This window comes from Macrobrachium nipponense, chromosome 24 (genome assembly GCF_015104395.2).
Source record: "Macrobrachium nipponense isolate FS-2020 chromosome 24, ASM1510439v2, whole genome shotgun sequence".
Classification (NCBI taxonomy): Eukaryota; Metazoa; Arthropoda; class Malacostraca; order Decapoda; family Palaemonidae; genus Macrobrachium; species Macrobrachium nipponense.
In genome coordinates, this window is record NC_061091.1 from 68,607,683 (window position 1) to 68,621,497 (window position 13,815).

The following is a 13,815-nucleotide window of genomic DNA, read 5'->3' on the forward strand; positions in this document are numbered from 1 at the left end:
AGTCTTTACATATGGGATTTACTTTCAGTGCAGGCTGGAACCCGCCATTAAACTTACAACAAGGTGATTATTGGCAGTTGGCTACCAAAGGTATGGAAGGAACACCTGCCATCCAGTCGGTACACATTCACTCTACCTATTTTCCTCAGGTAGCAGAATGAGGGATGATGGCGGTGGGCCATTTATGTAAAGACCTCAGGTTTGTATGTTAGGAAAAATACAAATTACTTTATAAATGTTATTTGTTCCTACACATATATAACCATTCAGTTTTTACATATGGGAGACCTACTTTTGGTGGGAGGATTCTGGGCAATCTTCTGAACTGACAGGTAGTTTGCTTCACCTGGTGTATCTCTTCCTAGTCATGTAAGAGCAATGTATGAGCAGACTTCTGGACCTTTCAAATTAATGGGATGTAGCATCACTGGTTTGAAGACAGATGAGGATGAAATCATACTGACAGGGACAATAAAGCTGAAGATACCAATGGGTTGTTCATTACCAATGCCTCTCTCCCCCTTCCTAGATTATAGATAGGGCACTCAGTCATATAGAACAACACCTGCATACATGTGTATGTCCAGTACGTGACGGCTTGCAAGCCATACCTCTGCCCACTGGGAGAGGAAGGGTATAAAAGAGAAAGGTATGGGGCCAGTCCCACACACACCCTCCCTCTCTTTTGCAGATGTACTCCTTAGACAAGATGCCACCTGTCCCCAATTGAGCTGGGTAAGCTACATGACTGTTGAGTAGCCACCACAGGCCCCAAGGAGAAGAAGAAGAAAAAAAAAAAAGTTCAACGATCTATGGGCAATGTTCTGATGGTAAAAAAGGGGGTGAAGGTGATTTGTCATGACCACATGATACTATGTAACTTTCCAGGTAAGAAGGCAGTGATGAAAATCACGAAAAGGAAAGAGAGGAGGGGGAGGGACTATAGGAAACCAGGCCCCCTACTCCCCGAGCAAGAACCACAGACAGGAACCTTAGAAAGGAACAGCTACTGGTAAGATAAGGGGATTCCATGCTTGAAGGCTAGCAGAGCTCTCTTACCATACGTTATGACACCACCGCACTGTAGCAAGAGAACCATATTCCATCTCAAACCTATCAATCTCAACATCTGAAAGACTAAAATATTACAACATTCCAAGTAACAGTGTAGCTGAAATAATAACCGTTTGTTTCAGGGAGAAAACACTTCAGAAGAGAAAATAGATGTAGAACAAGGATGTTCGATAAAACAGGGTTGGGAAGGCATCTAAAAATAAAACAGTTGGAGGAGAGAGGCTCCCTCTCTCTTTCCTTGGAAGCGTAAGAAACAAAAGATATATTAACAGAATAAAAGAACAAATACCAAGGCTAAGACTAGAGTTGGGTTGGTGTTATATCAAATAGCAAAACAAGTTAGAGAGAATGAATATAAAAGAGAAATGTTCATAAGGCTAAAACGAGATGATGATAACTGCACAGCATAACTATGTAGGAACAACTAAACAGTATGAAGGTGCGAATAAAACAAAATGTAAAAAGAGTAGATACATTGTAAGGCTGCAGTATTTCCAAAATATCTCAAAACAATAATTTTAGTAAAAAAACAAAAACAAAAAAATGAATAATTAAGTCAAACAGGCAGCAGAAGAGATAGACAGTGGCCAAAAGATCAAGTTAATGCGTACTGGATAACAGGTCTTCCTCCCCTGCCGTCAACAGCCTACTACCATTAATTGCCTTGTTTCAAGTTTAACAGCCAGTTCCAGCTTGCACTGAGAGGAAATCCCATATGTAAAGACCAAAAGGTATGTATACATATATGAACAAATGCAACTTACTTTGTTTATAAATGCCATAAATCAAATGAAGTAAAGGTATGATTTCACCAATATCAGATACTTTATTAGTTTTGTCTCTTCTAAAATGTTTTGTGGCCTGCAAATTATTAATTTCTTCAGCCACAGCTAAAAGGACGAATTTTTTAATCAATTTGTATTTTTCATAGCTAACAAACCTGAGGTCTTAACAATAGGATATTTCCAAGTGCTAGCTGGTGACAGGATAAAAACAATCAAAGATTGAACGCAAGGAATCTGTAAAATCTGGCAACTCATACGTGTATGAGGTGATAGCTGGTCAGAGACTGCACACTGCCACGTGACGTATTTAATCTTTCCCCAACCCAGGAACTATAACAAAGAGAGGGTCGGCTAGAAGTGGGCAGTAAACGTTAAGACCTCAGGTTTGTTAGCTATGAAAGATACAAATTGATTAAAAAATTCTGTCATTTGTTCATATGTGGAACAAACCTTCAGTCTTAACAATAGGATAGACTTATACTTGTTGGGAGGTACAAGTATCCTAAACCTGGTGGGAGTTAATCCACCTGACCACCCCTCTTTGAAGAATGAGTTCTAGAGAAGGTGGTCCTATGCCTGTGAGAAGATAGATTAACAGATATCTAACAACTCAGCCATCTGGGTTGAAGTACAATGATATATGAGCAGATTCATTGCAACCAGGGAAGCAAAAAAAAATTCTGATTGTTCAAGTAACAAACTATATACTCAAAGGGGTTTGTTACCACTCCTTACTCCCCTTTGCTGTAGAGTGAGGAGTATTTTGCGACTGAATAGAGGGTTTGGTACTTTAAAAAACATAAAACACACGAACTTTGAGTATGGCTACCTTACTCACCTGTATCAGACCAGTCCAGCATGTGATGTGTCTATTCCTCAACCCACCCGTAGGAAGAAGAAAAGAACAAAGAGAAAGAAAGAGACCAGCCAACTCACTCATCCTCTCTTCCACACAATCATCATAGGTAAGATACAAAATACCCTATTAGGGGTAATGGATGAATTACACAACTTGTTGGACAGCCACCACAGGACCTAAGGAAAATGTATCCAAAGATCTGTGAGCAACGTCTTTCACATAAAAAGAAGTAAAACATGGACTGGCGCAACCAGGAACCAGCACTCAAATTCTATGAACAGCAAAATTTTCCTTAAATGCCAGAGAAGAACTTATATCTCTGACATTATGTATTCTAGCCTGCAAAGACTCAGCGAGAGAACCATCAGGCGAGGAATAATCCTGCTTAATTGCCTCAGGTATCCAGAATGAAATAGTGTTCTTGGAAACCTCTTTTCTAGAACGACCAGTGCTGACAAAAAGTCTACGACATCTAGGTCTAAGATGACGAGTCCTTTTAAGGGGCTCTGACTGGACAAAGTAAGAGCCCCTGTGGGTCATTGTCCACAAAGTCATTCAATGATGGAATGGAAAGAGAGGCAAATCTGTTGTTATGTACTGAGGGATTTTGGGTCTTGGCCACGAATTCTGGGACAAACTCAAAGGTCACTGACCCCAAACCCCTGGTATGTTTCACATCATAACTTAGGCCATGAAGCTCTCCCACTCTCTTCAAAGAAGCCAAGGCCAACAGGAAAACTGTCTTTAGCGTCAGATCTCTCTCGGTCTGATGAACAACGCAAGGTCTCGAATGGAGCTCGAATAAGGCTTCTCAGGACAAGTGAAACATCCCATGCAGGAGGTTTGAGTTCCCTTGGAGAATAGGTTTATTTGAAACCCCTGAACAACAAGGAAATCTCCAAAAATGAAGAGATGTCTAACGCCCAAACCTGGTGCTGCTCTGTAGCCCCTGACAGCAGAAAGAGAGTCCTTTCTCATCCCTGAGGAATATAAAAAAAAATCTGCTATACGCTGAACAGAGGCTTTGAGTGGAGAGAAACCTCGTCGATGACACCAATCACAGTAGACTGCCCATTTCCCCTGGTAAACTGCTGAAGAGGATTATCCGACGTAACTGGACATACGTCCTGTTGCCTCCTGAAAAAAATCCTCTTGCTCGGATACATGATAGTCTCCATCTGTGAAGAGACAGGGATTCTACTGACTAGTGAAATCTTTCGACATGAGGTTGGCAAAGAAGTTGTCACCACGGAGGAATTACTCTTCCACGGAGGAATTACTCTGGAACCTCTGCCAGAAGAGACAGAAGGTCTGGGAACCACTCTGCTTGAGGCCACAGAGCAGCCACTAAGGTCATCCTGAGATTTTGAGAATTCATTACCCTGTTCAGAACCTGACAGATCAGGCAAAACGGAGGGAAGGCGTAAACTTGGAGGATATCCCAAGGGTGTTGGAATGCGTCCTCCGAACAGTAAACTTCCAGTTTTCTGTTAAACTGGGTTGAGAAGAGGTCTAGCATAGGCCTCCCCCAAAACCTGCAAAACCCTGTCTGCCACGACCTGATGCAGAGACCACTCCGTGCCCTGGATTTGGTTCCGACGACTCAGTCTGTCGGCTACCATATTCCTCTTGCTCAGAATGTAACTAGCAGAGAGCTCTACCCAGTTGTCAATTGCCAACTGGTGTAATTCTACTGTCAAGGAATGCAGTAGAGGAGACACCAGGTCCCCTTGCTTGTTCACATAAGCAATCACCGTGGTCTTGTCAGACTTCAGAACCACCGAATGACCCTCTACTTCCTCCCGAAACTCCTTCAGCCCCAGGAAAGCTGCCTTCAGCTCCAAAACGTTGATGCGTAGAAGCTCGTCTTCCGCACTCCAAACGCTTGACGCAAGGAGGTCTCCCAAATGAGTTCCCCAACTCGAGATGGAGGCATCCGAAAACAGAAGTAAGTCTTGAGGGGGAGAACATAGAGGGATTCCCACCAAGATATTCTGGTTTTCCAACCACCAAACGAAGGTCTTGTCTCACTTCCGTGGACAGAGGGACTCTCTGTAGAGGAGAATCTCCCACCAGGGACTACATTAAACACATCATCATCCTGTGGAACTCCCAATACTTCCACTGACAAATCAATGGAAGAAAAGGAAGGAGACACGGAGAGCGATCACAGGAGAGGGGGAAGCCGAATCATCCATCCGAGGAGAAGAAATCCATCCCAAGAAGGAAGAGTCGAAACTCTAGGATGTTCCCTCTTCTTATAAAACACCCTCCACTGCGCCATACTTTCATAACACTTTCCTCTCCATCTTTATTTATGGAAGTCACCACTGAAAATTAGCACTACTTGACAAGTCAACAAATGTAACGCAACCCTTAATAAACAAGTGTTAGTAACAGTAACTGACACTGGCAAACAGTTGTTTCTCGATTTGATTATGTCAGTACTTGCTGTTGTTTATGCCAGTGTGCTGGCATGCAGTAGTAAATTACGGTTTGAGAAATAGTAATGAATTCTCAGACAGGTCACAAGGTTGGTAAGCTTGATTAACATATATAGATTCACATTTAACAGAATGAACTTTAAGCTTCTAGGCATATTTATTAGTTATAAGCTAACTCAGAGAGCATAGACTAGTGTATCTACCTTACTCTATTACACAAGTTTTATATTAATTTTACCAGATTTCCAGCTGGTGCTAGAAGATTATCCTAATGTCAAGACCTCAAGTTTGTTAGTTATGAAAAATACAAATTGATCTGTCATTTTTGGACAAAATTTTAATGACCTCATGATACACAAGATTGAATGATACATAAGTATATGTGCAACTTACAATTATTTTGTATGCTGTGTATTTTTTTAGTTTCACAGAGGCTGGATTGTATTTAAGTTAAAAATCACCTGTAATGACTATGCAGAATGTACTGTTAACCCTTTTAAGACAAAATATTGTTTTAGATTAAACCAGCCTTGTGTTGGAAGAGGCTCTTGCTCCATTCATTTGATTTTTTAAATTCACCTGCACAAGCAAATGCACACAGCTAAATTCCTTATTTGAGAACCACTTACCTTGAAATCAAGATCATCTTTATCGCCATTATAATCATATTCTGCTACACCATATGGTCTATCTTGATCATCATCCTGAAAGGTGAGTTGCCTACATTTAGTCACTGAAATATGCCTCTACAGATTTTATATTAATATAAGAAAGGGCATAAAAGCAATGCCATTCTGTCTGGGTGCCACAAGACTGTGTCGTCAGATCTGTTCTAACAATCTTAAGCATCCTCATTGGTTCATATTAATAATGTATCCAAGGGTTTGACTTTAGGGATTAAACTGGAGAATTATAAGTTAATACAATAATACCTCTAGTTATGTCATTTCTATAATTTTTTACTTCGAGATTTAATTCAAAATGAAGAAAAAAATTAAAATTTAAATATGTATACTGCTTTATGGAACTACATTATTCAGCAACAAAGATTAAAAAGTCATAAAAATAAACAAATTAATCTCATAAAGTGAAAAGTTATAGAAAAAAAAAGCATCTTAAGTTTGCTGAAATGCAACTTCTATGACTAATGACCATCACAGTATCTTCACATAGTAACTGAAGAAAATGCATTATACTGGTTAAAAGAAATACGTATAGATTCATAATGAAACACTGGGCAATGGCCAGACATACAACTAACCTCTGTTTCAGGTCTTGGTGGCAGAGGCGGAGGAGGTTCTTCAGGAATTGTTTGATCGATAATGTTTGTGTCCCCCCACCCAGTGCCAAAGGCTGCATTAGATGTCTTTGACCCACTGCTCCAATCAATGGTTTTTAGCTCATCTTTTGAAGCACTAGTATCACCAGCACTCTCAACTTGGGAACTTGTTACAGGTGCTTTTGTTCGAATGATTGTTGGCTTGAAACTTTGCTTTGTTTTTGGTTTATTGTTGCTTAGAATCTGAGCTACTGGTTGAGCAGAAGGGTGTGGAAGAGTCCCAGGACTTCCATGTTTTGGAGCTTCTACTGTAGGCGTAGAGTTTGCCTTACTCTGTATGGAAGCCATCTCTGTTCGTCTTGCAAGCATTTCAAAGGGGTCTTGGTCATCATCTAAAATAGATGCATTTTGCAATGGCTGACTTCCAAAGCCTCCAGTGAAGAAAGAAGATACTCCAACTTCTTTAGCTGGTATTGTGTTACAACTTCTATTTGATGAGGTTCCTGTAAAGAACGAAGAACCACCGACTTCCTTGCCCCCAGAGAAGGCATTATTTTCCATAATGGAGCCAAAAGGATCAAAACTGTCATCAAACCCTGAACTTTGGTTACCCGAGGATGATTCACTTCCAAAGCTATTAACACTTAGTCCATCACTACCAGACCTGGTCGTTGGGGATCCAGGGGGAGAGGAGAAGTCAATTAGTGATGCATCTGTAGCAGGGGTACTTGGAGCTGATAAAGATGAATGGGTACTTGCTGGACGAGGGCGAGCCGGTGGAGGGCCTCTGAGTTTTCCTACAATACCTCCTACTACACTGTGTCTGTTTGATGGTCCATTCAATTCTTGGTGAGGGTGTCCTTTCTAAACAATAAATGAAATTATTATTAGTACCTTTGAACTGAACAAGTTAAACCAACTAGAGTTGAGCCAAAAATTAAGTTTCTTAAGTTAGGTAAACTACATTTAGCACTAAAGCTAGCTCTTCAAGTTCCTTCCAAACACTTAATGAACCTTAGCTATTCTAATGTAGTATGTGTATTTATAAACTTCCAAGACTGGAGGGGTAAATATACTAATAAATACACAACACAGTACAGATTTACTTCAATTCAAAATACTGCATTTAAGGATTCATACAGGAAATTACTGCTAAAATAAACAGAAAGCAATTCAAAATCAACAGCAACTGAGATTAAATCATGCAACTCAGAACATTCCCAGTTTAAGGAATTTTATATTGAAGCAATAACTACGTATCACAAAAACACACAAAATTAATATAATTAAATCATAATGAGAGCCATTTCTCTCTCACATTGAACATGACTTATATGCAAGCTAAATCAAAATATGTTAGGCACAGTAAGTTTGTATAAAAGAACCACACAAGAATTCCAAAGCATAAAATACCTACTGCTGGTTCATAAATCATTAAAACATTTAAAAGGGGTAGGATTAGTAAAAAGATTAGGTACGACTGAATTACTCAACAGTAGTACTAACACTCAGAAAATTTAAATTTTTATGATAAAATACAATTTTATATAATACATATTTACCCAGTAATTACTTAGCTAACAATTTCTTGCCTCGGCAGCTTGAAAATTAAAATATTTGTGGATAACGCTTCACAGATTTAGTGCAGGTGACTGGTCCCACCCATCAACAGGAATAGCAAGACTACTAGCAGACCACTTCATTCTATTTCTGCCATATGTACATCAGCGGGGAGGTGGGAGGGAGCTCAGTCTGTAATTACTGGGTAAGTATTACAGTGGTCCCCCCATATTCGTGGGGGAAGTGTACCAGCCCCCCTGCGAATAGTTAGAATCCACAAATAGTTGGAACCCCCATAAAAACGCTGAAAATGGCCTAGTATTTTGTTAGTTAAAAATCAAGAAAAACCCACTAAAAATTTTAATAGTACCTGGTTTTTTGAGTTTTATCACAAAAAGTGCATTTTATGATGAAATTATAAAACAAAGGAATATGTGGATATTTCTCATAGAAAAATACAGCGAATAGGTGAATCTCCTGCGAGTAATGGGTAGATATGGTGCAGAGAGAAATCCACAAATCTGGAGAATGCAAATACAGGAGGGTCCATTGGATACAAAATCTTATTTTATTTCATTCCTAACCTTTGAGTCATATAATGAATTGAATGCAAAGAGTCACTAGCATTGAGTACAATGCTTGTAGTTTTTTATTAGTCACAAGAGCCTGCAGTAGCAAACTGCCTCTGGTTGTTGCTCAACTTAACCTGTAGCAGCATGGTGATAAAGCCAGGAGTGCCTCTCCTTAAGTGGGAGCTTTGTGGCGATGGAGTATTCTGATGGCTATCAAAGCATTAGTGGAAGTTATGTAGCTTGAGGAGTTATACGATTGCTAGCAAAACTTTCTAAGGTGCCCTTGCCCTGGGTGCAGTACCAGAAAGAAAACAACCAGACACACTATCACCTACACTGAAATAAAACCACAACCCATCCACTAAGAGTGGTGGGTGTTCTAGGTACACTGTACCCCCTTGGCTCCCTAGAACTTGACACCTTATAACAAGGTGAAGAGATGGTAGAATACCTCATGCTTCCTTCCACCATCTCGTGCCAGTTACTGATAGTCAAAAGGTATTGTAAAAATATTTAACACTGTTTTCTATAGAATGATTGTAGAATGGAGACAAGAAAAGCCCGGAAGTTGAAAGAGGAAAAACTTTTCTGACATTTTTAGCTTTCAGTTAATAGGAAGAGAAATGCTCCCTAAATCTGAGAGTATCTCAGAAAATATCTGAGAGTATCTCAGAAAATAAGTCTACTAGTATGAAGAACCAGATGTTCTAAACAGCAGATGAGATGAGATCCAGCCATAACACCTGAGGTTATGGGTGGTCTTTGAACATCTCAGCTTGCTGGAAAGACCTCTATTCATCCTCAGATCTGGTAAGCACTGTTGGGTGCTCAAGAGAACAAGCTTGTGCCAAGCTGTTGTTGGAGACAGAAGTTTTAGTCAAGAGGACGACAGGAGCTCTTGCCATCACACTAAGGAAAGGATGGCCGCAAACTTCCGTTTCCTTCCAGGTAATACTGGAACCCTCCAACTGTACAGGCAGCCCACTATTCTTCCTCAAAGTTAGTGAGCGTTTCCGAGTGCTCAGAGACACTGCTGGTCGCCATCCAACTACTAAACATTTAGGAGCTGGAAGGTGTTCCTAGGAGTTTTGGTTAGAGCTGGTGCCCAGCTGTAATCTGGCACCAGGCGAGCAGGAAAGCTGGTGATGAAAAAAAACTCGTACTAATGGGTGTTCCTGGGCCTTATCCCTGATTGACAAGACTGTCTTCTCTACTATTAAATTCTTGAGAGAGAGATCCAGGTTATGGAAGGGTCCTCGTTCTCAGTAAAAAATTCTCAAGGTAAACGAGCAAACCTTATCGAGTCAAGACTTGGCTCGATACCCTTTCCCATCTCTCAAATGTCTTTCCACCCTTGATGGTGTCTCTGAAGTGAGATTGTTCAAAAAGGTACAAAAGGTGGAGGGATTCTGGATAGTTCATCATTCCATCACAGCAAATTAGGAACCATAATTGCAACTCAGAACAGGGCAACAAGGGACATAATAACGCTTTGATGGGTCTAAAAACATCTAGCCCTTCCTGACTATATTGAAAGGTGGAAGAACGTTAGCCTGCCCCATAGATAGCACTTAACTCAACAGAAGAGGGGAATTGATGTCCACTCGAGCATAGAATGGGTTTCTAACAATTTTGTTTCTCCGCCAGGAATTCCAGTTTGACTAGAGAAAAATCGATCGATCGTTCACAGTAAAACAAACAAACTCTCCGCTTGCTTAGTTGCTTGTGAGTGTTTAAGTAAAAATGTAATACCTGTGGTGATGTTTAAAGGAATACTACCTCAGTCTAGGCTATTCTGGCATATGTGAGAAGGTTCTGTTCTCCCAGGGATACGTCCTGAGAAGTAACTCATGGTTCCATGAGCGGGCTCCCTTGACTAGAACGAGGAGTGAGAAGTAAGATAAGACTAGTCTCATGATGAGGGACCTCTTCCGGACGACTATAATTCAGACTACTACCACCATAGGCCCAACTTAAAATTCAGGTCACAGGGTGAAGTTCATGGCCAGAAAAGAAAACAAAGGAAAGTGGAGTGTAGACTCGAGAGAAGGCTCGTGCCATAGTTATTGAAGCCTAAACTCCCAAACTGGCAGACTGTCTCATGAGAAGAGTCTGAGATATCTTCCAGAGGCTGTATGTGGACATGAAAATGAAGAAGTATCTTAATAACCAAGAACTCCATTCATGCAACACAGAGATTGGATGACAGGATGGTACGGTTAGTCTCTGAAAACCAAACAAATTTGTAGAACATGCAGACTCACAGATAACTAAATGAACCAGTTGTCGACCCTGTCAATACTTGACAGCCATGGACACATAGCCATTAGAATGGGGTCGACATCCTATGTGATAATGTATAGCGTCAACTCAAAAACACCTTGTACAAACTAAAAACATAGACGGCACTGTACTTGGATAAAGCTAATATCTGACATGCTTACAGAAGCTTGGAAAGCCCATAGGAGACACTAAAGCCTGGCCATTGGATAAAAAAGGTTCTAGAACCCAACCAGGAGTAATAACTTCTGTTTTAGTGAAACACAATACTAAAAAAATCTTATGAAAAAGAAATAGGCATTCAGTGGTGGTAGCCTTGTATATAGCTAGAAAGAGATGAGCAGACCGGAGCAGGAGTCGGACACTCGGGATTCAGCGCCAAGAGCTCTGAAGATGATCGGGTGACACTAATGAACGGGTTCATGGTGCTCCTTCCAGTCTGGAGCCCACGAAAGACTATCCATAAAAGAGCACTCAAGAGAGAAGATATCATCAATCCAAAGGACAAAATGACTGAGTATCTACATATACCTTCTGAAAGTAGCTGTGATTTTCTTGTTAGACAGCTGAGGCTGGCAACACCTTGCAAGTCTCCTGCCTTCTGTTAAGACAAAAATTATCTTATTCCAAAATCTTGAAAAGAACTTCAACCAGGAGGACTGTTCTGTCTAAACATCAGAGGGAGTAACAGACAAAAAAGATTTGTCTTGCTCCCTAAAAAATTATAGTCAGGCTCCAACTCCCTGTAGATGCAACAGCTCTCTTCAACAAGCTCATAAATACGTCCACTAAAGTCCCTGTCTGCAAATACCAGTGCTTTGAGACACTAACTGATGACACAAAAGGGTGCAATTCTGCCCGAGAACTCTACGCAAAGTTGGAACAGGTAAAAAATAGGCAAAACTGCCTGAGTGATTGTGATGGATGTTATCAAGGGCCATAGAATGCTCGTTCATTATCGGGCGCTCTTGGAAGCTTGGGCGCTATCAGGCGCTCTTGGAAGCTTAGGCACTATCAAGCGCTCTTGGAAGCTTGGGTGTTATTAGGTGCTCTTGGAGGCTCGGCCACTATCAGCAGCTCTTGGAAGCTCAGGTGCTAGCAGCCACTCTTGGAAGCTCAAGCGCTTATGTTCCGCACTGAAAAGTATCTTTTTAACAACTGATAAAACACTATTGGTGGTTTGTTTACACTGGAGTGGCGCTAGAATAAAAGCACATCTCTACGGACACCTTTCAAATAATTGTCTGTCAACACCTGCAGACAGCAGGCTCTATTTAGGGGCAAACATCTGGGGCCAAACCCTTTTGGACTATCATGGACCAACACTGTCTCCTCCCTGGTTTAGGGGAGTCTGACAAAGAGTGGGTTTAGGAGAACTGATAGGGCTGGATAGCAACCTCCTCCACTACACATTCAGTATGACGCCTTCCCAGTGGCTGTCTGTCGATATCTGGGACCGGCAACAGGCTCGACTGAGGGGCACCTACCTGTGTGTAAACCCCCCGACCTCCCTTGGACTTCTAGTATGTATCCTCCCAGATTTAGACCTTAAGGGAGTATGACTGACTTTTGTCTAGGAGAATTGAGGGATGAGTAAACACCTCCTCCACTTCACAACACTTCATTCAATTACAAGGGTAACATGTTAACCCAGACACAAGACTAGCAATGGCACAGGAAGAAAGCAAGGGAGCCAAGTGCAGGAGCAAGAGGAGGAAAAATTAATGAGGGCCAGTAGAAGGAAAGAAAATTGGTGTGTGGAGAGAGTTGGTGCCAGGCTAGCTAGGGAACAGGAGAGCTAGTAGCATAATGATTGAAATTTCCACATATACATATTTTCTATATGAACATAATATACTTTTGTCTGCGTGCTTATATCACAAACTGTTCTCTGACCTCGTACAAAACTCAAAATAGCTCAAATCTATCAGGTATCAATTGAAACTCTCAGATATGTGTTCACAACCAAAGAAAATAGGTCTGGTAGCAAACATGAAAGTACGTAACAGATGCAATGTTTCATTATTACATTACTTACTTGTAACATGTCACCAACGCAAATATTAGTTTGGCAACGAATGCAATGTTTACATCATTACATTATTTACTCGTAACATCTCGAACGTATTAGTTCAGCAACAAAAGCAATCTTTCATTACTGTGTTAACCTTAAAGGGTGGTAGGTTGCTAAACTATGCTACCAGTAGTTATCAATACGATTGTGAATTTGCTATCACATCAGAATATGAAAAACTCGAATAAGGCTACCCAAAATCCCGAAATCGGCAATAATTCTTTGCCAAAATCTGGTCTCCAATGCATTTAAGAACACAGCTGCCATCAACAATCTGTGTTACACGAACATCGGCAGAACTAGAATGAAGTGATCTGCTAGTATAGTTCTTGGTATTCCCGTTGGTGGGCGGGACCGGTCCCCTGCACTAAACCTGTAAAACAGTGACTGCAAATTTTACCAATTTTCAAGCTGCCAAGGCAAGAAATTGTTAGCCAAGTAATTACTGGGTAAATCACTTATATAAAACACTAGTTTTGCAATGCATCTGGAGTCCCTACTCAAACACATAAGTGAAATGCCTAAAGAATCTTTAGAATGTAAAGCCAATCACACAACATAAATCAGACACAAAAGCCTTTTCACTTATGTATTCCACTTGGTTACCACATTAAAAGAATGCAAGGTTATGATTATGTCTTCTTCAAGTTTTCAAATGCATGGAGCAGCTATCATTCTTTTTTTAAAAAGAACAATTCTAAAATTTGTTATTTCAATTCTCACCAAACATTCATCTACCTACAGCTTTACCAGCACAGCAAAGAAATATGTACAATACTACATGGCAGGTCAGTGATCCTGATAAAAACTCTTATGCGATATGGATCTGGTATTAATTCTGTTGGGAGTCCATCAAAGCTAATGGTACATTCCTGCAGGTAAGCCTAT

General features: G+C 40.6%; 1 protein-coding gene across 2 annotated transcripts in view; it reads right to left on the minus strand.

Moving 5' to 3' along the window:
- Positions 1-13,815, minus strand: part of LOC135205758 (SH3 domain-containing protein 19-like) — a 59,213-nt gene that overhangs the window by 22,282 nt on the left and 23,116 nt on the right. For both annotated transcript variants that reach the window (XR_010312595.1, XM_064236889.1), the window contains exons 4-5: positions 6,424-7,305; positions 5,792-5,866 (exon numbers count right to left, since the gene is read on the minus strand). Coding sequence is in view for 1 of the 2 variants with exons in the window: in XM_064236889.1 (XP_064092959.1) it covers positions 5,792-5,866; positions 6,424-7,305 (957 nt within the window). In the remaining variant the exon portion in view is untranslated. The remainder of the gene's footprint in view (positions 1-5,791; positions 5,867-6,423; positions 7,306-13,815) is intronic.